Raw genomic sequence first — 23,251 nt, 5'->3', positions numbered from 1 at the left:
AGATCATGGATAAAATATGCAGTCTCCTAAGACCAGACCAATGACAGATGAAATCATTTGTATTATTTAATGCATTGAATGTTATATATATGCTACATTATTATTTAATGCAATGAATGTTATATATATGCTCCATTGTGGAACAAGGTGATGTCGATATTTACCCATGTGTTGCAAAGAGCACACACTCATTATAAACAGAAGATAATGTTGAGTGTAATTCAGTGGTCTAGCATATGTTCCATCGGCATGCTGTATACTGTAGCCTACTTTAATTGGAGTGAATGGTGACAACTCATCTAAGTCGGGGACAGAACAGCAGTAAGAAGTGTGCCACCTCCTGGTCACCAGAGCACTCTGCAGTACTCTGTCCCTGACACACAGCAGAGAAACGAGCTTCATTCTGCAGCTCGGAAAGCTCATGTAGGTTACAGATAGAGGTGGAATACTCTAGAATACTTCAGACTTATCACAGATAATGTGAGGCTTTTCTCTCTGCTTCAGTCCAACGTCGAGCATTTGACAGAGAAGATGAAGACGGGCATCCAGAGGGGCTTGGTGCTGAGGTAAGACGGGCATCTAGAGGGGCTTGGTGCTGAGGTAAGACGGGCATCCAGAGGGGCTTGGTGCTGAGGTAAGACGGGCATCCAGAGGGGCTTGGTGCTGAGGTAAGACGGGCATCCAGAGGGGCTTGGTGCTGAGGTAAGACGGGCATCCAGAGGGGCTTGGTGCTGAGGTAAGACGGGCATCCAGAGGGGCTTGGTGCTGAGGTAAGACGGGCATCCAGAGGGGCTTGGTGCTGAGGTAAGACGGGCATCCAGAGGGGCTTGGTGCTGAGGTAAGACGGGCATCCAGAGGGGCTTGGTGCTGAGGTAAGACGGGCATCCAGAGGGGCTTGGTGCTGAGGTAAGACGGGCATCCAGAGGGGCTTGGTGCTGAGGTAAGACGGGCATCCAGAGGGGCTTGGTGCTGAGGTAAGACGGGCATCCAGAGGGGCTTGGTGCTGAGGTAAGGCAGAGCTCATGTCTAGCATGATAGCCTCTTTACAAATGTACAGTATGTTAACAATAATCTTTATGCCACACTGTGTAGGCTATTAATACAAATTGTTATTTGTATGTTAAAATACTCTACTTTTTGTGACGGTCTATCGAGGCTCTGTAGAGACCACTGAATATTTCTCAGTATTACTGAACACAGTAGGAAGAATCACCCTGTAACGCAGCAACAGGACAAATGGAACTTTGACATTGTATGTGTGTGACGTTACAGGAATGAGAACTCCAATGAGAACTTCACCACAGATTTCATCTACCAGCTGTACTCTGAGGAGGGGAAAGGAGTGTTTGACTGCAGGAAGAATGTCCTTGGACATATGCAGCAGGTGTGGTTACAGACACACACACACACACTCGCACTCACTGTAGCCCGATTGCAACTGATACCACTCAGATGTGAATTGAATGACGGCATACTGTATATTGATCATGTTACTGTGTAATCCACATATTACCTTACAGTTTATTATGACATGAACCTGACCTGAGTTAAACAGATTATTTCTTTTATTTCCAAAGGGAGGTGCTCCTTCCCCATTCGACAGGAACTTTGGAACGAAGATTGCAGCCAAAGCGATTCAATGGATTTCAAGAAAGCTCAAGGAGTCATATAAAGAAGGTAGAGTACCTGTTCTGAATTTAATACTAAAAATACTAAGAAAATAATACTAAAAAGATGGGGCCTTTTTAGTTTGCATATTGGTTAATATACATCCTAAATGGCACCATATCAACTATATAGTGCACTACTTTTGACCATGGTCCATAGGGGGAATAGGCTGTAATAAGTGTGCCTGACTGTATTTGTTCTCCTTGTGCAGGGAAGGTGTTTGCTAACACAGAGGACACTGCCTGTTTGCTGGGGATGCGTCGCAGAGCCATGGTCTTCCAACCAGTGGTGCAGCTCAAAGACCAAACAGACTTCGTGTAAGACAACTTTTACATGTTGTGTAGACCATGGTAGCACAAGGTTAAAACATTCTTCCTTCAATTTAACTGACAATGTCCACCCGTATAAAACAAAGTGCCAAATTGAGTGCATTAACTAAAGCTTCAAACGGTTTATTTTATGTCATCATGGTCTCGTGTGTGTTTTGTCCTATTCTACCCTATCAGCCACAGGATCCCTAAGGAACAGTGGTGGTTGAAGCTCCGCCCCCTGATGAAGATCCTGGCTAAGTACAAGACCAGCTACGATGTGTCTGACTCTGGCCAGCTGGAGCATGTGACCCGGGTCAGGCCCAAGAAGGTGGACTGAACTGACCAGCACCTAGTCTGGGTAGGCTAGACCAGCACATAGTCTGGATAGGCTAGTCTTTAGATAGAGCTGGGCTGCTCTGAGCTGATCCATTCAGTGTAACTTAGCTCCAATCATGGTAAGTCTTACCAGCACTTTCACTCCGTCCCATACTCATGTCCCCTCAGAAGCTACATAGGGCTCAACTGTCCACCCTTCTTCCGAAGTATGCACTTGCATACTTTCTCATATGGATTTTACACTGGTAGAAACTGCTTCCAGCCAATGCTTACACCAATCCTATGCTTTTAAATTCATGATGGGGAGTGTGCAAGTGCACACTTTTGGAAAAGGGTGGAGAACTGGGATGTAACCCTAGTCTACTCCCATAGGTGCTTTTTCTTCCCTCTCTGTCTTCTCCTAAAGGGAGAGCTGTTTATCCCACCACCTACTGTAGGTCTACTCCAGTGTTGTTGTGCTGTCACTCCGTATCAAACCCGGGTTGGCATCTAAGAGTAGGTCATGTTAGTTCCGCCGCTGTATTTTGTGGCTTAGTTGAGGACGTGTTTGTGAAACCCATTATAAATGTTAACTCACTGTGTGATCCGAGTGTTTTCTCCATGTATTAAAGAATATTTATTGTGATGACAATTGTGAAACCTCAATGTGAAGTTCACGTCACCTCTCCTCACCACACTATTCAACATTTGATGTCAGAGGATGGGCATGGAAATCTCACAGGATAAAGCTGCATGTAGCATTGTGTCTGGTACGGAAGGTACGAGTTCAAGATTAGATAATAACACATTGTATTACAACATCATGATCATTTAATGGTCATATTTTCGTATACATATGCACTCTATAGAAATACAATATTTCAGTAAAGAGAAGCCATCGGTGTACATACTTGTACACATTCTGAAGCCAGAGGTAGGGTTCTATGCCATAAAGAAATTCTGACGTATTGAATGAAATGAACGTTGTTATATTTGATACATTATGAATATGGTATTCAGGTGAGGTTATCTATGAGATTATCGGTTTACTGTTGTGCGCATTCAGTTTGCCTACAAAATAGCTTTACACACATACCTCAATGGAATATTAAACTTTGTGTAACACAGAGCCGTAACAACATCAAAAACCAAAGCAACTGTCTGGTTAATTCAATAATAAATGTATATTATAACACTGTAGCAACAGTCCAGTTTTTTAGGACAATCAAGTACCACTGATGTTTACCATCAAACACAGTGCATCTGAAGTCTCTTCATTGGAGAAGATACATGTGGATCATTTTCCCTGATGTCCTGTTATTTTACCACCCATGACGGATCTTTCTTGATGGTGTCATTCTCAGGACCAAGAATAGCAACTCCACATGTCCTCTGTCCAATGCCAAGGTACCTGTGTAAAACATGGACACAAAATATTAAAATGGCCATTCTCTTCATATTCACTTCCATTCAAAGTTCAATAATAGGGCATGCTCAATAAACTTCCAAAAAGGACTAATTCATGGTAAACAGGAGTTGGAGCACAAGAAACCGATTCAACTACACCTGAAATAATATTCAACCAAAAACCACATTACCTGCCAGCCACATCGACCATGCTCTTGTCTGTGACAGCGAAGAGTCTCTCTCTGTGGGCCTGTTTCAACTCATCTGTGATTCCACTCAGGAAACGGCCCATACCTGCAACATGATAATGTGATATCACATGTCAAGACAAGGATTGACACTTGGTCTTTTTCATCTTTTATAATGATCCATTTATAACATGTCATTTAGAAGACAGTCATGTTTCTTTCCAAAGTGAGACCCTGGTAAGGGACAACCTCTAAGTAAATGCCTCTCTTTGTAGAGCTGTCCTCATATTATACATGTGTTATAATAACAAGTTAGTACAGTAAAACTTAACAGGACATAAAATAACAGCATGTTAAATGTCAGGTGAAGAGGTTTAGAGCTGGCATTTGGGCTCTGGTAGCATCCTGCAGGGCTCCGGTCAAAAGTAGCACCATATAGGGAATAGGGTGCCATTTGGGACACATCCTCTGTTCACCTTTATTGGAGGGGGCGACGGGGGAGTCCACGGCTGAGAACACGGACAGCTTGGCCTCGTCGATGTCCTGCTGGGTAAATTGTCCTGATCTGACCCAGTCCACACTCTTACGGAAGGTTGACAGAGTCTGCACTGAGTTGGGGTCTCTGAAATCAACACAGGGACATGGAGCAATGGGTTAAAGCTAATGAAATATGCCAAGAAGTGATCTAATACATGTATTCAAACAGTACATTAATTAAAATGTGTAACTCCCCTTAATGTACTCTGAACATTTCATGACTCTAGGATCAAGAAAATGTATTCAAAATGGCTTGTGAAGTTTTGTGATTGTATGTTCAATGGTAAAACATTGGAGTTTCTTCAATTTCCTGAAAAGTTCTAGTTTTGGAGATTTTCCGCAACATGTCTTTCTGCAGCTTTGTCATGTCTTAATCTGTATGACTACTGTTAAAACCTGTTTAATTACAGTATAATCCTGTCGTTTTACAGTACATTAATACACTACACACCTGTATGAATAGAAGGTGAATAGTCCTCCTCCCACCCTGGCCCCTCCACCATAGGCCCCACCCTTCTCTCTGATCTCTCCGTGCAGGTACTTAGCAGTCATCATGCGGGACAGGATATTCAGGCTGAGGGAGAGAGAGGGGACGAACATGGGTAAATACGGGGTTACAACATTTGTAACTTTCAGAAATATCCTAAGTTTTCCAGAAATCCTGGTTGGAGGATTCTGGATTTTGTGCTTATTCCCTCCTGATTCCAGGAATATCCAAACCAGATTTCTGGAATATCAGTGAATTTGGGGAAAGTACGTTTTTTGCAACCCTAGTAAATATGAACATGGATCTACAGGAACAGCTAGCATTTGCGCTAATGCTAGTTAGCAACTTCCTTCAAACTTAACGCAGAGACATAAAAATGGTATCCATGAGTTCATCGGACTCTAGGGAAGTAGATAAAGGGTTTCATTGCCAAAATCCCAAACTATCCCTTTAAGACAGTCACCTCGCATAGTCCTCATGGGTGAAGGGCACGGTGCGGATACACTCGCTGACAAAGTTGATTGGGAAGGGCATTGGGAAAAATGTCTTCATCTGGCAGGGCTTGAAGTTGGGCTCCTGTGGGGTGATGATCAAACACGCTTACATTAGCTCAATGGTAGAATAAGGTCAGAAACCAATGATAAAAGTGTTACTCAACAATAATGAAAGGAAGACCAAACTAATGTTCAGAGGCCGTATGGATCAAGTGTCTCAGAGTAGGAGTGCTGATCTAGGATCAGGTCCCCCTGTCAAACATGTAATCTTATTCATTGCGATCTAAAAGGCAAAACTGATCCTCAATCAGTATTCCTACTGAGATGCTTGATACATAGGTCTAGTTTAAAAGTGGAGGCGGTACGCACAGTGATTAGTTTTCTACTTGGGCCAGATCCAGGAGCTGCCAGTGGGTCAAGAGGTCTCTGTTAGGATTAAAAGAACACCTGTCAACTCACAGCAAGATTCAGGTTGCGTCCCAAATGGGACCCTATTCCCTACATAGTGCACTTCCTATGAGCCATGGTCAAAAGTAGTGCACTATGTAGAGAATAGGCTGCCATTGGGGACATATCCCAAGTATTTATTTCACTTTGTTACAGTGCAGTCTCAGTACAGTACTAAGATAGTTTGACAAATTCATACCTCAGTGATATCGGACCGGACGGGTTTGCGATCCTTCTTATTGGAAGCAACGTTAGACATGAAGTTATCCACCTGTCCAGCGGCATCAGACATTTTCTGAGGCGTTGCGTTGACTGCACATCTGTCCGAACAACGAGAAGTTGTGATATACTTTACCCTCAAGTCAAAATAGAGAAATTATAGTAAAATCTTGAAGTAGCTGTCATGTGTAAAGACTATACCCACCTCATGTTCAGTGGGTTGAGAATGTGTCTCTTTATTCTAGGAAGTGTCCGCAGAACTTGGGTGAGGTCTGGCATCTCCGCAATCCGTTTCATAAACTTGACCTGATATTGAAGATACACAAGAAAACTGAGATGTATTTCATTTGAGTGTACAGAAGTGCATTATATTCTCATTCAGATGTTACAATAACCCTTGTCCTTCAACATACAGATTTTTCTTTGCTTCCAAACCCTCATTGTCCTCCCCCCTCGCACCTGCTCCATCCCTCCGAAGGTCTCCTGTAATTCTCCTGTTGGGGTCAGGCTGCGAGCCGCCCTCGTCATGGCGTACATGTGACCAGAGTAAGAGATCCCATTGGCTAGTTCCTGAGCCGACATCATGACCAGCACACGCAGACGCTCCTCATCATCAAAGTGCGGGCTGTGGGTCAAGTTAAAGGTTCAAAAGGTCAGAGCACAGAGAGAGAAGGGCTTAAATAATATCAATCAAATGAGTCATTAAAAAAAAAAACAACGGACATGTGGTTTATTAGTGACCATGCGACCATAGATGGATTACGTGCCATGGTATTATTCTGATGGACATGCGAGCCTACCTGTTGAATATGTCACTCCACAGGTGAAACATATCAGGAAGATTCCTCTCCAGACAGGAAGATGAGAGGAGGACTCCCTGTGAATCAGACTGTGAATGAACAAGGCTCTTTCTTATAGCTAATTGTGTTATACTTGCGTATAGGTATACATTATACTTTATTATGACTGACTGACTGACTGGCTGGGGACTGGTTTTTTTGTTTTCTCTAAATAAGCATTGTTGTACAATTAAAGGTCAAATACACTGCATTTCAAACAGTCAGCAATAATCTAATGAATTCAGGGCTTGTGAATTTATACCCAGACAACAAGACCCACTAATAATGTCATTATTTTATCAAAATACACTGAAAATAATAAAGGCAACATGTAAATGGTTGTTCCCATGTTTCATGAGCTTAAATACAAAATCCCAGAAATGTTCCATATCTACAAAAAGCTTCTCTCAAAGTTTGTGCACAAAAAAGGCCACTTTAAAATGTGCAGTTCAACATAATTCCACAGATGTCTCAAGTTTTGAGGGTGCGTGAGATTGGCAAGCTGACTGCAAGAATGTCCACCCGAGCTGTTGCCAGAGAATTGAATGTTCATTTCTCTACCAACAACAGGCTGCCCCCAATTCCGTTTTAGAGAATTTGGCAGTACGTCCAACCGGCCTCACAACCGCAGCTCACGTGTAACCACGCCAGCCCAGGACCTCTAAATCCGGCTTTTTCACCTGCGGGGAAAACTCATTCTGATTGGCTGGGCCTAGCTCCCGAGTGGGTGGGCCTGGCTGCCAAGTGGGTGGGCCTGTATCCTCCAAGGCCCACCCATGGCTGCCCCCCTGCCCAGTCATGTGGAATCCATAGATTAGGGCCTAATGAATTTATTTCAATTGACTGATTTCCTTACATGAACTAACTCAGTAAAATCTTTGAAATTGTTGCATGTTGCGTTTATATTTTTGTTCAGTATAGTTTAACCTGCTTTTTTTTGGAATATTCACTCATCTAGCTTTCAAGTCTGTCTATGAAAATGCCCTTTTTGTTACAAATGTAACTATAACCATGCATAATGCAAATTCACTAATAATGACTCAACTCTTGTAGCAGGCATTAGGCTACAGAAAATGAACACAGGTCTCATCAACAATCTCTCAAATCCACGTGCTAGTAAGTAGCCAGCTAAACTTTACATTTCAAGTTTAGCCAACTTGGATCTATTTGCTAGTTAACAAGGTTGAACAGTTGAATTGCTATGAACACACCCTTCAGTCTGTCTCCAACTGTTTGAACAGCATGTTAGCCTGTCCACTTTGTTCACATGTTGAACTCAAGTGCACTACCTTATTTCTCAGATTGAGAACGAGTTGCCAATTCCTCATATAATTAAATTGAATGCTTATTGCACATTTCTAAAACACAGACTAGACAGATAATATAAAAGACTTTGGCTAAAACGCTGCTAGCAGTACGTGGTAGCCCAAAGCCGCACGCGACAAACTGAGCATTCATTTGACAGAATCAATGTTCATTGATACTCTCGTTTGTGTAGTGTCTGCTCTGTGCGCAATTTGAGTAGTTGAGACATAAAAAGGGTGTCGTTAGAAAAGTTTAAATAATGTATCAATGTAAAATAATGTCTCAATGTGTTTTGGTGTTCATATGACTGATTATGTTGGACCAAACCTCAAATGGAAAAGCGAGTTGAAACCGCATGTCAGAGAAGACGATGTGATCTCTCAACTTTGTTGGCGTGAGCGGCAGGGGGAGGGGCTTGGTGTGTAAACCATAGAAGAGGCGAAGCGAAAGGTTTCGCTCTCGATAAAATCTGTCCAAAGTAAGGCCAATGCGTTTGTATGGGCTTATTTTGGACCTACACTTGTAGCTTTTGGGACAACGTCTCCCATTGTTAGGGCGGAGACGTGCATCTCGTCATTATATACACATCTCTGGTGTAAATGGGAAGGTGCACACAGCACAGAAGGAGCGAAGGAGACGCTCATAAAAAACGGAAAATATCAAAACCTTGATTCTTGTGATACAGGCATTTGGAATATCACGCAAAAAAATACATTTGAATGAATCTGATATATGTCCCAGCCCTAGGACTGACCTGTTCATACATATCCACGTTAGAGTAGTCAGGGTTGACTGATGTGGAGATGGACATGCCTCCTGTCTTCAGCTCCATCTGCTGGGCCTGCTGCCTGTAGTCCAGCCCTCCACAGCCCATCCTGGTAACACACACTCCCATTAGCATCTCTCATCTCACACATACTCTTCATCAATCACACCTTACACCCCATCCTAAAATAGCACACACCTCCATTACCTGATCACAATTCACACGGCCATCATTAACTGATCACAAATACTACATACTGGTAGCTCAACCTGGACCGACTCAGCACGCCTTCTCACAATCACCTCAGTAACCCAGTCGGACACACATTCTCAAGACAAAAACTCAATACTCATCACAATTGCAACTAAGTCCATTACCTTCAACACATGTTTATGAAACCAAACCACACGAGCTATGCCTTCTAGACAATACACAAATGATGGGTCATATTCTATGGGGTCTGGACTCACTTGGTGATGACACTGCAGAAGAGGGGCACGTATAGTTTGAGGTCTTCAGGGAGGGTGTTGAGACTACACATAGCCCTGAAGTAGACCATCCCATTGGTTGGCTGCTCACAGTACTGCACTGGGACGCCTCCTAGTGGGGTGAAGAGAGTAGAACAGGACAAATGTCAGAGGGAGACAAAACCATGAGACCAAGAATTTCTGTCTTGACGTGTGGACCAGTTTATTTGCCAGTCTACCAATACTTGGAAATTGTACATCAAAACATATCTACATTTTGTCAAGCTACAGCCGTATTCTAAAATGTATTAAATTATTTTTTTCCCTCACAATATCCATAATGACAAAGTGAAAACAGGTTTTTAGACATTTTTTCAAATTCATTAATAATAAACAGAAATACCTTATTTACATAAGTATTTAGACCCTCTGCTATGAGACTCGAAATTGCACTCAGGTGCATCCTGTTTCCATTGATCATCCTTGAGATGTTTCTAAAACTTGATTGGAGTCCACCTGTGGTCAGTTTAATTGATTGGATATGATTTGGGAAAGGCACACACCTGTCTATATAATGTCCCACAGTTGACAGTGCATGTCAGAGGAAAAACCAAGCTATGAGGTATAAATAATTGTCTGTAGCACTCTGAGACAGGATTGTGTCGAGGCACAGATCTGGGGAAGGGTACCAAAACATTTCTGCTGCATTGAAGGTCCCCAAGAACACAGTGGTCTCCATCATTCTTAAATGGAAGAAGTTTGGAACCACCAAGACTCTTCCTAGAGCTGGCCGCCTGGCCAAACTGAGCAATTGGAGAAGAAGGGCTTTGGTCAGGGAGGTGACCAAGAACCCAATGGTCAACCTGACAGGGCTCCAGAGTTCCTCTGTGGAGATGGGAGAACCTTCGAGAAGGACAACCATCTCTGAAGCACTCCACCAATCAGGCCTTTATTATAGTGGCCAGACGGAAGCCACTCTTCTGTAAAAGGCACATGACAGCCCATTTGAAGTTTGCCAAAAGGTACCTAAAGGACTCTCAGAACATGAAAAACAACATTCTCGGGTCTGATGAAAGCAAGATTGAATTCTGGCCTGAATTTTTTTAACCTTTATTTAACGGCAAGTCAGTTAAGAACAAATTCTTATTTTCAATGACAGCCTAGGAACAGTGGGTTAACTGCCTTGTTCAGGGGCAGAACGACGTAGATGCAGTGTCGGGGGTACTGGAGGACATGCAGTGTCGGGGGTACTGGAGGACATGCAGTGTCGGGGGTACTGGAGGACATGCAGTGTCGGGGGTACTGGAGGAGATGCAGTGTCGGGGGTACTGGAGGACAGAATGCAGTGTCGGGGGTACTGGAGGACAATGCAGTGTCGGGGGTACTGGAGGACATGCAGTGTCGGGGGTACTGGAGGACATGCAGTGTCGGGGGTACTGGAGGACATGCAGTGTCGGGGGTACTGGAGGACATGCAGTGTCGGGGGTACTGGAGGACATGTAGTGTCGGGGGTACTGGAGGACAAATGTAGTGTCGGGGGTACTGGAGGACATGCAGTGTCGGGGGTACTGGAGGACATGCAGTGTCGGGGGGTACTGGAGGACATGCAGTGTCAGGGGGTACTGGAGGACATGCAGTGTCGGGGGTACTGGAGGACATGCAGTGTCGGGGGTACTGGAGGACATGCAGTGTCGGGGGTACTGGAGGACATGCAGTGTCGGGGGTACTGGAGGACATGCAGTGTCGGGGGTACTGGAGGACATGCAGTGTCGGGGGTACTGGAGGACAGGAGGGGATGTAGTGTCGGGGGTACTGGTGGACAGGAGGGCAGGAGGAGATGTAGTGTCGGGGGATACTGGAGGACAGGAGGGCAGGAGGAGATGTAGTGTTGGGGGATACTGGAGGACAGGAGAGCAGGAGGAGATGTAGTGTTGGGGGATACTGGAGGACAGGAGGGCAGGAGGAAATGTAGTGTCGGGGGATACTGGAGGACAGGAGATGGGAAACACTGTATTAGAGTGTAATCTCGGAACCTAGAGTAACTAGAGTGTAGCGTCAGCGTGTACTACAGTAAGTACTGTACCTGCAGTGCCCATCTCTATAGGTGTGACTGCTATCGTTGGCTCAATGTCAGACACTTTCAGGGCAGGGAGACATGAGGCATCCTGGATCTTGCTCTGAACCGATAGCAGCTCAAGACCTGAATAGAAAGTCATATAAATTAGTACAAAAATACTGAAAAACGTTATGATCATGAATGGTTTATAAAGTTTTCATATTGAAGTGAATGAGTATTCTCCATTCTCCTCAATAGACAGGTGGGTTGTTCAGCAACAAAACCAATGAGTGCCCAACTTTGGGGCAAAACAAGGATTATTGAAAAAGTGAATTATATATTTGGTCTCCAAATGTGTATTGAAAACATAAATACATTTGCACAATGAGCACTTGTTGCCTGTCAAATACATCGTTACAAATATTGGTTAGCTAGCTAGCACATTTTAGCCCTATTAGCATAGATATGACATCAATCAAAACCCCTCAAAACAAGACCTACACTATATATACAAAAGTATGTGGACACCCCTTCAAATTAGTGCATTCAGCTATTTCAGCCACACCTGTTGCTGACAGGTGTATAAAATCGAGCACACAGCCATGCAATCCCCATAGACAAACATTGGAAAATAAAATGGCCTTAATGAAGAGCTCAGTGACTTACAATGTGGCACTGTCATAGGATGCCACCTTTCCAGCAAGTCAGTTTGTCAAATTTCTGCTCTGCTAGAGCTGTCCCGGTCAACTGTAAGTGCTGTTATTGTGAAGTGGAAACGTCTAGGAGCAACAACGGCTCAGCCGCGAAGTGGTAGGCCACACATGCTCATAGAATGGGACCGCCGAGTGCTGAAGCACGTAAAAATCATCTGTCCTCAGTTGCAACACTCACTACCAAGTTCCAAACTGCCTCTGGAAGCAACGTCAGCACAAGAACTGTTCGTCGGGAGCTTCATGAAATGGGTTTCCATGGCCGAGCAGCCGCACACAAGCCTAAGATCAACATGCGCAATGCCAAGCGTCGGCTGGAGTGGTGTAAAGCTCGCCGCCATTGGACTCCGGAGCAGTGGAAACACGTTCTCTGGAGTGATGAATCACGCTTCACCATCAGGCGGTCCGACAAATGAATTTGGGTTTGGTGGATGCCAGAAGAACGCTACCTGCCCAAATACTATGCGCCAACTGTAAAGTTTCGTGGAGGAGGAATAATGGCTTGGGGCTGTTTTTCATGGTTCAGACTAGGCCCCTTAATTCCAGTGAAGGGAAATCTTAACGCTACAGCATACAATGACATTCTAGACAATTCTGTGCTTCCAACTTTGTGGCAACAGTTTGGAGAAGGCCCTTTCCTGTTTCAACATGACAATGCCCCTGTGCACAAAGCGAGGTCCATACAGAAATGGTTTGTTGAGATCGGTGTGGAAGAACTTGACTGGCCTGCACAGATCCCTGACCAAGTTCCAAATGTAATTTTTCTTTGTGGCACCTGACCACATGACTGAACAGTAGTCAACAAAACAAAGGACATGATTGTGGACTTCAGGAAACAGCAGAGGGAGCACCTTGCCTATCCACGGGACACTAGTGGAGAAGGTGGAACGTTTTAAGTTCCTCTGCGTACATGTCACGGACAAACTGAAATGGTCCACCCACACAGACAGCGTGGTGAAGATGGTGCAACAGCACCTCTTCAACCTCAGGAGGCTGAAGAAATGTGGCTTGTCACCTAAAACCCTCACAAACCTTTTACAGATGCACAATTGAGAGTATCCTTTCGGGCTGTATCACCGCCTGGTACGGCAACTACACCACCCACAACTGCAAGGCTCTCCAGAGGGTAGTGGGGTCTGCACAACGCATCACCGGGGGCAAACTACCTGCCCTCCAGGACACCTACAGCACCCGATATCACAGGAAGGATCATCAAGGATAACAACCACCCGAGCCACTGCCTGTTCACCCCGTTAACATCCAGAAGGCGAGGTCAGTACAGGTGCATCAAAGCTGGGACCGAGAGACTGAATAACAGCTTCTATCCCAAGCCATCACTAACACAGTGAGGCTGCTGCCTACATAGAGACTTGAAATCATTGGCCACTTAATAAATGGATCACTAGTCACTTTAATAATGCTACTTTAATAATGTTTACATATCTTGCATCACTCATCTCATATGTATATACTGTCTTTTATACCATCTATTGCATCTTGCCTATGCCGCTCTGTCATTGCTCATCCATATATTTATATGTACATATTCTTATTCCATTCCTTTACTTAGATTTGTGTGTATTAGGTAGTTGTTGTGGAATAGTTAGACTACATGTTAGATATTACTGCACTGTCAGAACTAGAAGCACAAGCATTTTGCTGCACTCGCAATAACATCTGCTAAGCAAGTGTATGTGACCAATAAAATTTGATTTGATCCCCATAGAACACCTTTGGGATGAATTGGAACGCTGACTGTAAAACCAGGCCTAATTGCCCAAAATCAGTGCCTGACCTCACTAATGCTCGTTGCTGAATGGAAGCAAGTCCCCGCATCAATGTTCCAACATCTAGTGGAAAAGTGGAGGCTGTTATAGCACCAAAGGGGGACCAACTCCATATTAATGCCCATGATTTTGGAATGAGATGCTCGACGAACTGGTGTCCACATACTTTTGGTGACGTAGTGTAGTATCAAGAACAAGAGACAACTAGCTGAAACGAGCCACATGGCAGCTTCTTGTCATTGTTGCTAGCCATCTGACTGTTCACATTCATAACCCACAACCTTCTGCCCCATCGATGAGCACGCATCTTTTTCGTGATGGTGTCAGGCAACCCGTCTATTGGTGTTGGCGTATAACTTACCTTTCTCATAGATGTCTTTCTTGTCACTCTCAGACAGAGCCTGTACCTTCTTCTGGAGTTTCTCCTCCTCTGCTTTGACCTGTTTCTCCAGGTACGCCTCATCAGGACTCATAGACAGAGTCAGCCTGTGAGTGTTGTCCTGCATGGGCACAAACAAGATGCTAATGTGACATGACATTACCATAACACTGAACAGTCTCCGACTCAGTGACATGATTAAACTGATGTCATTTTCTTCTTTCAACAACCCCCTGGTCTATGACCCCTGCATGATGACATCAACTTTCTTGATTAGACTGCTTTATCCCATTACAATTTCCTGTTACATAGGCTATTCAGATTTAGATGCTATGTATACTGAAAGAAACTCAACAACTCATTTCTCCTGTCTGGTCTCTCACCTTGAAGTAGTGTAGGACTTTCTCCTGGAGGAAGCGAGGGTTGTCCTTCAGGGCTTGTCTGAACTGGGCCACACTGTCGCTGATCTTCAGCAGCTGGACTGGGTCTCCATCATGGTTCCAACAGGAAGCTATGTACTGTTAGCAGAGAGACAACACACAGGGAAAAAGGTCATACTCATTTAATGAGCAGCACCTTGGTGTGTGTTTGTGTCCATCGTAGTTCCAGCAGGAAGCTACTGTATGTTCTGCAGAGACAAGTATAAAGCATGATTTGACGACACGCACCCAAAATATACTGAACACCAATACAATTTCAACGATTTTACTTAGTTACATTTCATATAAGGAAATCAGTCAATTGAAATAAATTCATTAGATCCTATTATATGGATCTCACATGACTGGGCAGGGCTGCAGCCCACCCACTGGGGAGCCCATCCAATCAGAATTAGTATATCCCCGCAAAAGGGCTTTATTACAGACAGAAATACTCCTCAGTTTCATCAGCTGTCCAGGAGGCTGGTCTCAGACGATCCTGCAGGTGAAGAAGCCAGATGTGAAGGTCCTGGGGTGAAGTGGTTACATGTGGTCTGCGGTTGTGAGGCCGGTTGGATGTACTGCCATATTGAGAAATGGACATTCAATTCTCTGGCAACAGCTCTGGTGGACACTCCTGCAGTCAGCATACCAATTGCATGCTCCCTCAAAACTTGAGACATCTGTGGCATTGTGTTTTGTGACAAAACGGCACATTTTACAGTGGCCTTTTATTGTCCCCAGCACAAGGTGCACCTGTGTAATGATCATGCTGTTTAATCAGCTTCTTGATATGCCACACCTGTCAGGTGGATGGATTATCTTGGCAAAGGGGAAATGCTCTCTAACAGGGATATAAACAAATTTCTACACAACATTTTAGAGAAATAAGCTTTTTGTGCATTTGGAACATTTCTGGGATCTTTTATTTCAACTCATGAAACATGGGACCAACACTTTACATGTTGTGTTTATATTTTTGTTCAGTATAGTTAGAGAGGTGCTGACTAATGGAATAGTAAACTTACCAGAGGGTTAATATGGTCATACTTTATACAGGAGATGCTGCTCCTAGGACAATCACTATGGTATGTTTATATTCTTGAGTCTGTCTTTATATACAATTCAATTCCCTTCACATTTCACCTCTGCTTAGAGTGTGTGTGTATGGAAAACCATAACATGTTCATGGTTAAAACATCACAGTGGAGACACCAGACAAACTGTGGCCTTGTACTCACTGAGGCCAGTGACAACCCGAAGCTGGTAGACTGATGTTTCATCTGGATCTCAATCTTATGAAGCAGGGCCTCTATCCTCTCCTCCTCAAATCCATTACTGCATCATTAGGAGAGAAGTACAGTTAGATTACATTATTGTGATGATAGTGTTACTGTACATAACACATCAGCAGTATACTTACGCAATGATCTCATCAATGGTTTGGACAATGATTTGCTTGACTTTCTCAGTGTCTTCTTCAGCCATTCCTTGCAAGCCTATGCTGAATGATGCCTCTTTGGTGCTCCCATCATAGCTGGAAAATAACAGATACTGGTAAATAAAGAATTTTACTGTTCAGTATATATCAACATTTCAAAGAGCTATGCCAATGTATACCTCACAAGTTCTTAAACTTCATTTAGATAAAGTGCCTGTATTCTGGGACTTTCTATGTCTTTTTAAAGTGTTTTATCAATGTTCATTTGCTTCTAAATCCGCCTCCAAAGAGGTTAACCCACCCTACGACAGAGGAGAAGTCTGTTCCTATCTTGGGTTCTATGAGGGTCTTGTAGAAGGGAGAGTTGGGTCCAGAGATCATCAGAGAGGACAGCAGGCTCAGGGTGAAGCCCTCAAATGTATCTGTGATGCTGCAGAGAGAAGGACACCTGAATGAGACCACTACTGCATCGCTTACTCATTTAATGACCAAAATGCATATGGAAATCACGACATGCAACAATTGAGGTTAAAATCACTTCAAAAACACATCAATGTATACTATCCCAGAAACAATTTTAGAGAAACAAGTGATAGTGTTGCAGTAGCTCAGTATTACGTACTCTCCTAGCAGGTAGCTCATACACAGCGTGTTCTGTTTGGCTGCATCAGGAGCCATAGCATCGGGACTGCAGGTCACATGGTCCTCTCTCTGTGGAAAAACCATTACAATTAGAAACACTTCTGTCCACACAAATGTGGAAATGTCTTTGGCGTCACACATAAAAAAACGGACATTAAAACATCATCAAACAGGACCTTGTCAAGATCATTCAAATAAGCATTAGGGTGAAATGAATTCAAACTTCCAAACCATAGACCTTGCCAAAGTTGCTCAAGTGGAGTGCATAGATTTGTAATATCTGGGAGCTGATGAATAAACTAATATCTGACAGCAGGTACTGACTGAGCTACAGTGCTACTGAATGGGCAGACTCACAGGCCTGTCCCAGTGGGGTTGGTTAGGGACAGCAGTGTCAGGCTCAGTGCGCTCAAACTTGGACAGCGCCTCCTCCTGGATCTGTTTCAGGTGCTGCTCCAAGGGCAGATCCCCGTAGGTGAAGAACCTGAGGAGAAGAAAAGGGGAAACCATGGTACTGCCAAGGCCCAACAGAGTTGTGTGACAAGACACAGTGCTACTATACCGAGTATATAATATTGAGGTGTGTGACAGTGTGTTGTGCCATACCAATGTGGTAATGTGTGACAGTGTACTGTACAGGTCATGGTGTATCACAATGAGCAGTAGCTAGTGTTGAAGCATGGTGGTGGTGGTGTATTGTGCATGTCACTGTGTACTGTACAGGTCATGGTGTATCACAATGAGCAGTAGCTAGTGTTGAAGCATGGTGGTGGTGGTGTATTGTGCATGTCACAGTGTACTGTACAGGTCATGGTATATCACAATGAGCAGTAGCTAGTGTTGAAGCATGGTGGTGTATTGTGCATGTCACAGTGTACTGTACAGGTCATCGTATATCACAATGAGCAGTAGCTAGTGTTGAAGCATGGTGGTGGTGGTGTATTGTGCATGTCACAGTGTACTGTACAGGTCATGGTATATCACAATGAGCAGTAGCTAGTGTTGAAGCATGGTGGTGTATTGTGCATGTCACAGTGTACTGTACAGGTCATGGTATATCACAATGAGCAGTAGCTAGTGTTGAAGCATGGTGGTGGTGGTGGTGTATTGTGCATGTCACCATGTCCTGTACAGGTCATGGTATATCACAATGAGCAGTAGCTAGTATTGAAGCATGGTGGTGGTGGTGTATTGTGCATGTCACAGTTTACTATACCTTGCATTGCTGGGGTGATAGTGTGTAGCGTGGAAGTGCTTCAGTTGTTCCCAGGAGAGGTCAGGGATGGCCAGGGGTTCCCCTCCAGACACCACACCATATGTGTGGTTAGGATACAGCTTGTTCTGCAGGTGCTGGGCATAAACCCTCTCGTTGTCTGACTGAAATCACATACAGAGAGGAAATGTAAAATTCCAATGTGACTTCTATTTGTCCATCTCCTGACAAAATGATTCTGTAATTCTCACAAATTAATCACAATAAATCTAATAACAAATCTCTAAATAAATAGTTTGGAAAGAAGTAACCCACAAAAGCGCCCTTCATTTCATTGAAGACAACTCCTTTGAAGACCAAAGGGGAAGTAGGATCTGTAGGGTTTTCATTCTCCAGTCTCCATCCCTCCTGCCTTTAACAAAACACAAGGATAGGAATGCAGACTTCTGATGTCACTGATTTTGATTAAAGAGGCATCTATTTAAACACCACACTTACCAAAAATCAAGTTCTCGTAGACAAGGGAAAAACACTGCATCCAGATACACGGAGAGGAGATTCTGGAAGTCTTTCCCGTTTTGTGTGGAGAATGGATACATAGTGAAATCACTAGCTGTGAATAAAAAACAATAACATTACAGACACCTTGCACGTGCGCACACACACACACACACACACACACACACACACACACACACACACACACACACACACACACACACACACACACACACACACACACTACCTGTGAATGCGTTCATGAAGGTGGAGAGGGATCTGTTGAGCATCTTGAAAAAGGGGTCTCTGCAGGGGTACTTCTCTGAGCCACACAACACTGTGTGTTCCAGGATGTGTGGGACCCCTGTGTTGTCCATTGGGGTCGTCCTGAGCTGAACACTGCAGAGGTGTTACGACAAGAGATGGAAACACTGTCATTAGAAAAAGCACTGGCTTAGAATAAGTATTTTGTTACTAAACTAGAACATTTACTTTGATCTAATCTCTTCAACCAGCTGGCTCTCTATCAGGGAAGCAATTGAGTCTGGGGACGAGGTTCCATTTTAACATACAAACTTAGCCAAATAAAGCATACTTCCACAAATGTGGGATTATTACCTAAAGAGATTGTTTTTGTCATCTCTAGCTGCGTGTAGATACTGGGCGCCTGTGTTGTCATGGGTCAGTTTGACAGCTGTAAGGAACAGGTCAGGAACAGCAACCACCTGCAGAAACACAGGAAGATAAGATCACATTTATCCTGACTTTATGCTAAACCTTGACTAGAAGTTTGTGAATTTATCAGAATCGTGATTTTATTCTTGTTGTGGGTCAGCGTTTTCCAATCCTATTGACCCAAAGGGATTCACATTTTAGTTTTTGGCCTGGCATTTTACCTCCTTAACTGTGAAGCCATGGATCTTCTGCCCTGCCTGGTACTGCAATGCCCGCTCTGTTGCTGGGGTGCTCCTAAACCTCCATGAAGGATTCTGCCCCTGGAAACTGGATTTGCCAAGAGAGAGAACATTGCTGGCTTGCATCAGCTGATACCATTTGAAAGGAAACACTTTGAAGTTTGTGGAAATGCTAAATTCATGTAGGAGAATGTAACACATTAGATCTGGTAAAAGATAACACAAAGAAAAAAAACACGTTTTTTTGTACCAACATCTTTGAAATGCAAGAAAAGGCCATAATGTGATTATGCCAGCCCAGGCGCCATTTAGATTTTAGCCACTAGATGGCGGCAGTGTATGTGCAAAGTTTTAGACTGATCCAATGAACCATTGCATTTCTGTTCAAAATTTTGTATCAAGACTGACCAAATATGCCTAATTGGTTTATTAATACATTTTCAAGTTCATAACTGTGCACTCTCCTTAAACAATAGCATGGCATTCTTTCACTGTAATAGCTACTGTAAACTGGACAGTGAGTTAGATTAAGAAGAATTTAAGCTTCTGCCAATATTAGATATGTCTATGTCCTGGGAAATGTTCCTGTGACTTACTACTTCATGCTAATCACATTAGCCTAAGTTAGCTCGATCCTGTAGAGGTAGTAACTACGTGATTCCATACGTGTTATTTCATAGTTTTGATAGAAAATAGTAAAAATAAAGAAAAACCCTTGAATGAGTAGGTGTGTCCAAACTTTTGACAGGTACTGTAGTTTACAATAAATACATAAAATATACAATTTTTTTCAAAATTATACCACAAATTAAAGAATCATAGACTGCTTGGAAATGACTGACAAAAAAATTATTCTCTACACAAGCAATATTTACCTAGATTTTTCTTCAACTTCTGGACATCACATCTGGAACAACTGCCTACTGCAGCCATTTTCCATGGTAACTAAATTAACATGCTCTTGACAAAACTATATTAAATGAGGAACTTGCCCTCAGTGGTGGAAATTACACCATTACCAAAGGACAGATATATTTTGTGTAAATAACAATATAAAGGGCATACTCACAATAAATATTGATATAGATTTTATTTAATTGACTCTTTCTCTAGTAGAAAACATATGTGTAATTATTAATGTTTTCTCATAGAAAAACATAGTAGAAGCTCAAAAGTCTGGGTCAGGGACAAGGGCAAAACAGTGAAATGTAGGTAAAAATGCAACTGAAAAGTAGATAAAATACTTGATAGATGTGTTAAAAAAATATGGGGTGATTGTAGTATGAATTTAACATACAAATTATTTTAAAAAATTGACCCCGAGGACATACAAGTGCCCGTAGTTGCAGAATCACCCATATACAGTTGAAGTCGGAAGTTTACATACACTTAGGTTGCAGTCATTAAAACTCATTTTTCAACCACGCCACAAAATTCTTGTCAACAAACTATAGTTTTGGCAAGTCAGTTAGGACATCTACTTTGCGCATGACAAGTAATTTTTCCAACAATTGTTTACAGAGAGATAATTTCACTTATAATTCACTGTATCACAATTCCAGTGGGTCAGAAGTTTACATACACTAAGTTGACTGTGCCTTTAAACAGCTTGGAAAATTCCAGAAAATTATGTCATGGCTTTAGAAGCTTCTGATAGGCTAATTGACATCATTTGAGTCAATTGAAGGTGTACCTGTGGATGTATTTCAAGGCCTACCTTCAAACTCAGTGCCTCTTTGCTTCACATCATGGGAAAATCAAAAGAAATCAGCCAAGACCTCAGAAAAAAAAATTGTAGACCTCCACAAGTCTGGTTCATCCTTGGGAGCAATTTCAAAATGCCTGAAGGTACCACGTTCATCTGTACAAACAATAGTACACAAGTATAAACACCATGGTACCACAGAGCCGTCATACCGCTCAGGAAGGAGACGTGTTCTGTCTCCTAGAGATGAATGTACTTTGGTGCGAAAAGTGCAAATCAATCCCAGAACAACAGCAAAGAACCTTGTGAAGATGCTGGAGGAAACAGGTACAAAAGTATCTATATCCACAGTAAAACAAGTCCTATATCGACATAACCTGAAAGGCCGCTCAGCAAGGAGAAGCCACTGCTCCAAAACCGCCATAAAGTCAGACTACGGTTTGCAACTGCACATGGGGACAAAGATCGTACTTTTTGGAGAAATGTCCTCTGGTCTGATGAAACAAAAATAGAACTGTTTGGCCATAATGACCATCATTATGTTTAGAGGAAAAAGGGGACGCTTGCAAGCCGAAGAACACCATCCCAACCGTGAAGGACAGGGGTGGCAGCATCATGTTGTGGGGGTGCTTTGCTGCAGGAGGGACTGGTGCACTTCACAAAAGAGATGGCATCATGAGGGAAGAAAATGATGTGGATATATTGAAGCAACATCTTAAGACATCAGTCAGGAAGTTAAAGCTTGGTCGCAAATGGGTCTTCCAAATGGACAATGACCCCAAGCATACTTCCAAAGTTGTGGAAAAATGGCTTAAGGACAAAGTCAAGGTATTGGAGTGGCCATCACAAAGCCCTGACCTCAATCCTATAGAATATTTGTGGGCAGAACAGAAAAAGCATGTGTGAGCAAGGAGGCCGACAAACCTGACTCAGTTCCACCAGCTCTGTCAGGAGGAATGGGTCAAAATTCACTCAACTTATTATGGGAAGCTTGTGGAAGGCTACCCAAAACGTTTGACCCAAGTTAAACAATTTAAAGGCCATGCTACCAACTACGAATTGAGTGAATGTAAACCTCTGACCCACTGGGAATGTGATGAAATAAAGAAAAGCTGAAATAAATAAATCATTCTCTCTCCTATTATTCTGACATTTCACTTAAAATAAAGTGGTGATCCTAACTGACCTAAGACAGGACATTTTTACTAGGATTAAATGTCAGGAATTGTGAAAAACTGAGTTTAAATGTGTTTGGCTAAGGTGTTTGTAAATTTCCGACTTCAACTGTGCGTTTTTCCCCCACCAGGTTATAGCCTATATCCACATAGAAGGTCCCGTAAAAAAACATCCACCCTATGGAAATCAAATGCCCGTTCAACGGATTTGTTCTGGTGCCGGCCGTGAGATTTACTCATAAAGATCCAACGGTTATGTGCAATGTGATGTAACTGAGTCATGATCAAGGGCTAGCCGGCTAGCTAATGTATACTCACCTTAGATTTCGAAGTTTCTGGAGAACTGTTTTATTCTGCCTAAACATTATTTCCTTAATTTAGCGACAATATATCTAATTGGTATTTATCCATGCACGTGCATATCAGAATACTATACACTGAACAGCTTTACTATCATAACTTCAGCACGATTTGGTTAGCTGCACATCCATATCCTCTCATGCTGTAGGTAGTTGACACATTGAAATTGAAGTGAACATGTTAACGTGGCATCTGCGCAGATTACAGACAAACCATTTCACGCAATGGGCCAAGTCATTCACTGTTATAGGTATGAGTGGGTTCATGCTGTTTATAGATCTACACAAGCTGCGGTTTGCTATTTAGAGCTAGCGGACTATTCCTTTTAGTGTTGTACAATCTCATTTTATATTGGCTAAACTGGTAATAACACCAAATACGATTGGGTAAACGTGCTATGACGATTATTACACATCCAAGACGTCGGGAAGTTTTCGAAGGGCAAAACATGGACCAAGATGGCGTCGTTGTGACGCGGGAGTGTTTAATTGTGGAGTTTGTG

The 23,251-nt window shown here is 43.0% G+C and overlaps 2 protein-coding genes across 6 annotated transcripts in view; one reads left to right on the top strand and one right to left on the bottom strand.

Annotated features, from left to right (window-relative positions):
- k6pp (6-phosphofructokinase type C) overlaps positions 1 to 2,946 on the top strand; it is a 38,003-nt gene extending 35,057 nt beyond the window's left edge. For all 5 annotated transcript variants that reach the window (XM_045714308.1, XM_014190352.2, XM_045714307.1 and 2 more), the window contains 5 exons: positions 505 to 566; positions 1,273 to 1,384; positions 1,578 to 1,677; positions 1,880 to 1,985; positions 2,175 to 2,946. In XM_045714308.1, the coding sequence (XP_045570264.1) occupies positions 505 to 566; positions 1,273 to 1,384; positions 1,578 to 1,677; positions 1,880 to 1,985; positions 2,175 to 2,316 (522 nt within the window). In that variant the 3' untranslated portion in view covers positions 2,317 to 2,946. The remainder of the gene's footprint in view (positions 1 to 504; positions 567 to 1,272; positions 1,385 to 1,577; positions 1,678 to 1,879; positions 1,986 to 2,174) is intronic.
- Positions 2,947 to 3,107: 161 nt separating this feature from the next.
- Positions 3,108 to 22,951, bottom strand: LOC106599488 (presequence protease, mitochondrial). The gene is made up of 27 exons (XM_014190753.2): positions 22,708 to 22,951; positions 19,492 to 19,597; positions 19,214 to 19,320; positions 18,843 to 18,994; positions 18,596 to 18,710; positions 18,413 to 18,509; positions 18,101 to 18,261; positions 17,242 to 17,368; positions 16,865 to 16,953; positions 16,544 to 16,672; positions 16,225 to 16,338; positions 16,043 to 16,139; positions 14,766 to 14,900; positions 14,365 to 14,503; positions 11,534 to 11,650; positions 9,454 to 9,583; positions 8,972 to 9,092; positions 6,874 to 6,950; positions 6,533 to 6,698; positions 6,279 to 6,379; positions 6,054 to 6,174; positions 5,777 to 5,833; positions 5,377 to 5,489; positions 4,878 to 5,000; positions 4,366 to 4,511; positions 3,893 to 3,995; positions 3,108 to 3,705 (listed from the first exon to the last, which is right to left on the bottom strand). The coding sequence occupies exons 1-27, from the start codon at positions 22,752 to 22,754 to the stop codon at positions 3,612 to 3,614; spliced, it is 3,084 nt and encodes a 1,027-aa protein (XP_014046228.1). The 5' UTR covers positions 22,755 to 22,951; the 3' UTR covers positions 3,108 to 3,611.
- Between the last annotated feature and the right edge of the window lie 300 nt (positions 22,952 to 23,251).

This window comes from Salmo salar, chromosome ssa03 (assembly GCF_905237065.1).
Source record: "Salmo salar chromosome ssa03, Ssal_v3.1, whole genome shotgun sequence".
Classification (NCBI taxonomy): domain Eukaryota; kingdom Metazoa; phylum Chordata; class Actinopteri; order Salmoniformes; family Salmonidae; genus Salmo; species Salmo salar.
Note: the sequence above shows the minus strand (reverse complement) of the source record. Positions and strands in the feature narration are given on the sequence as shown.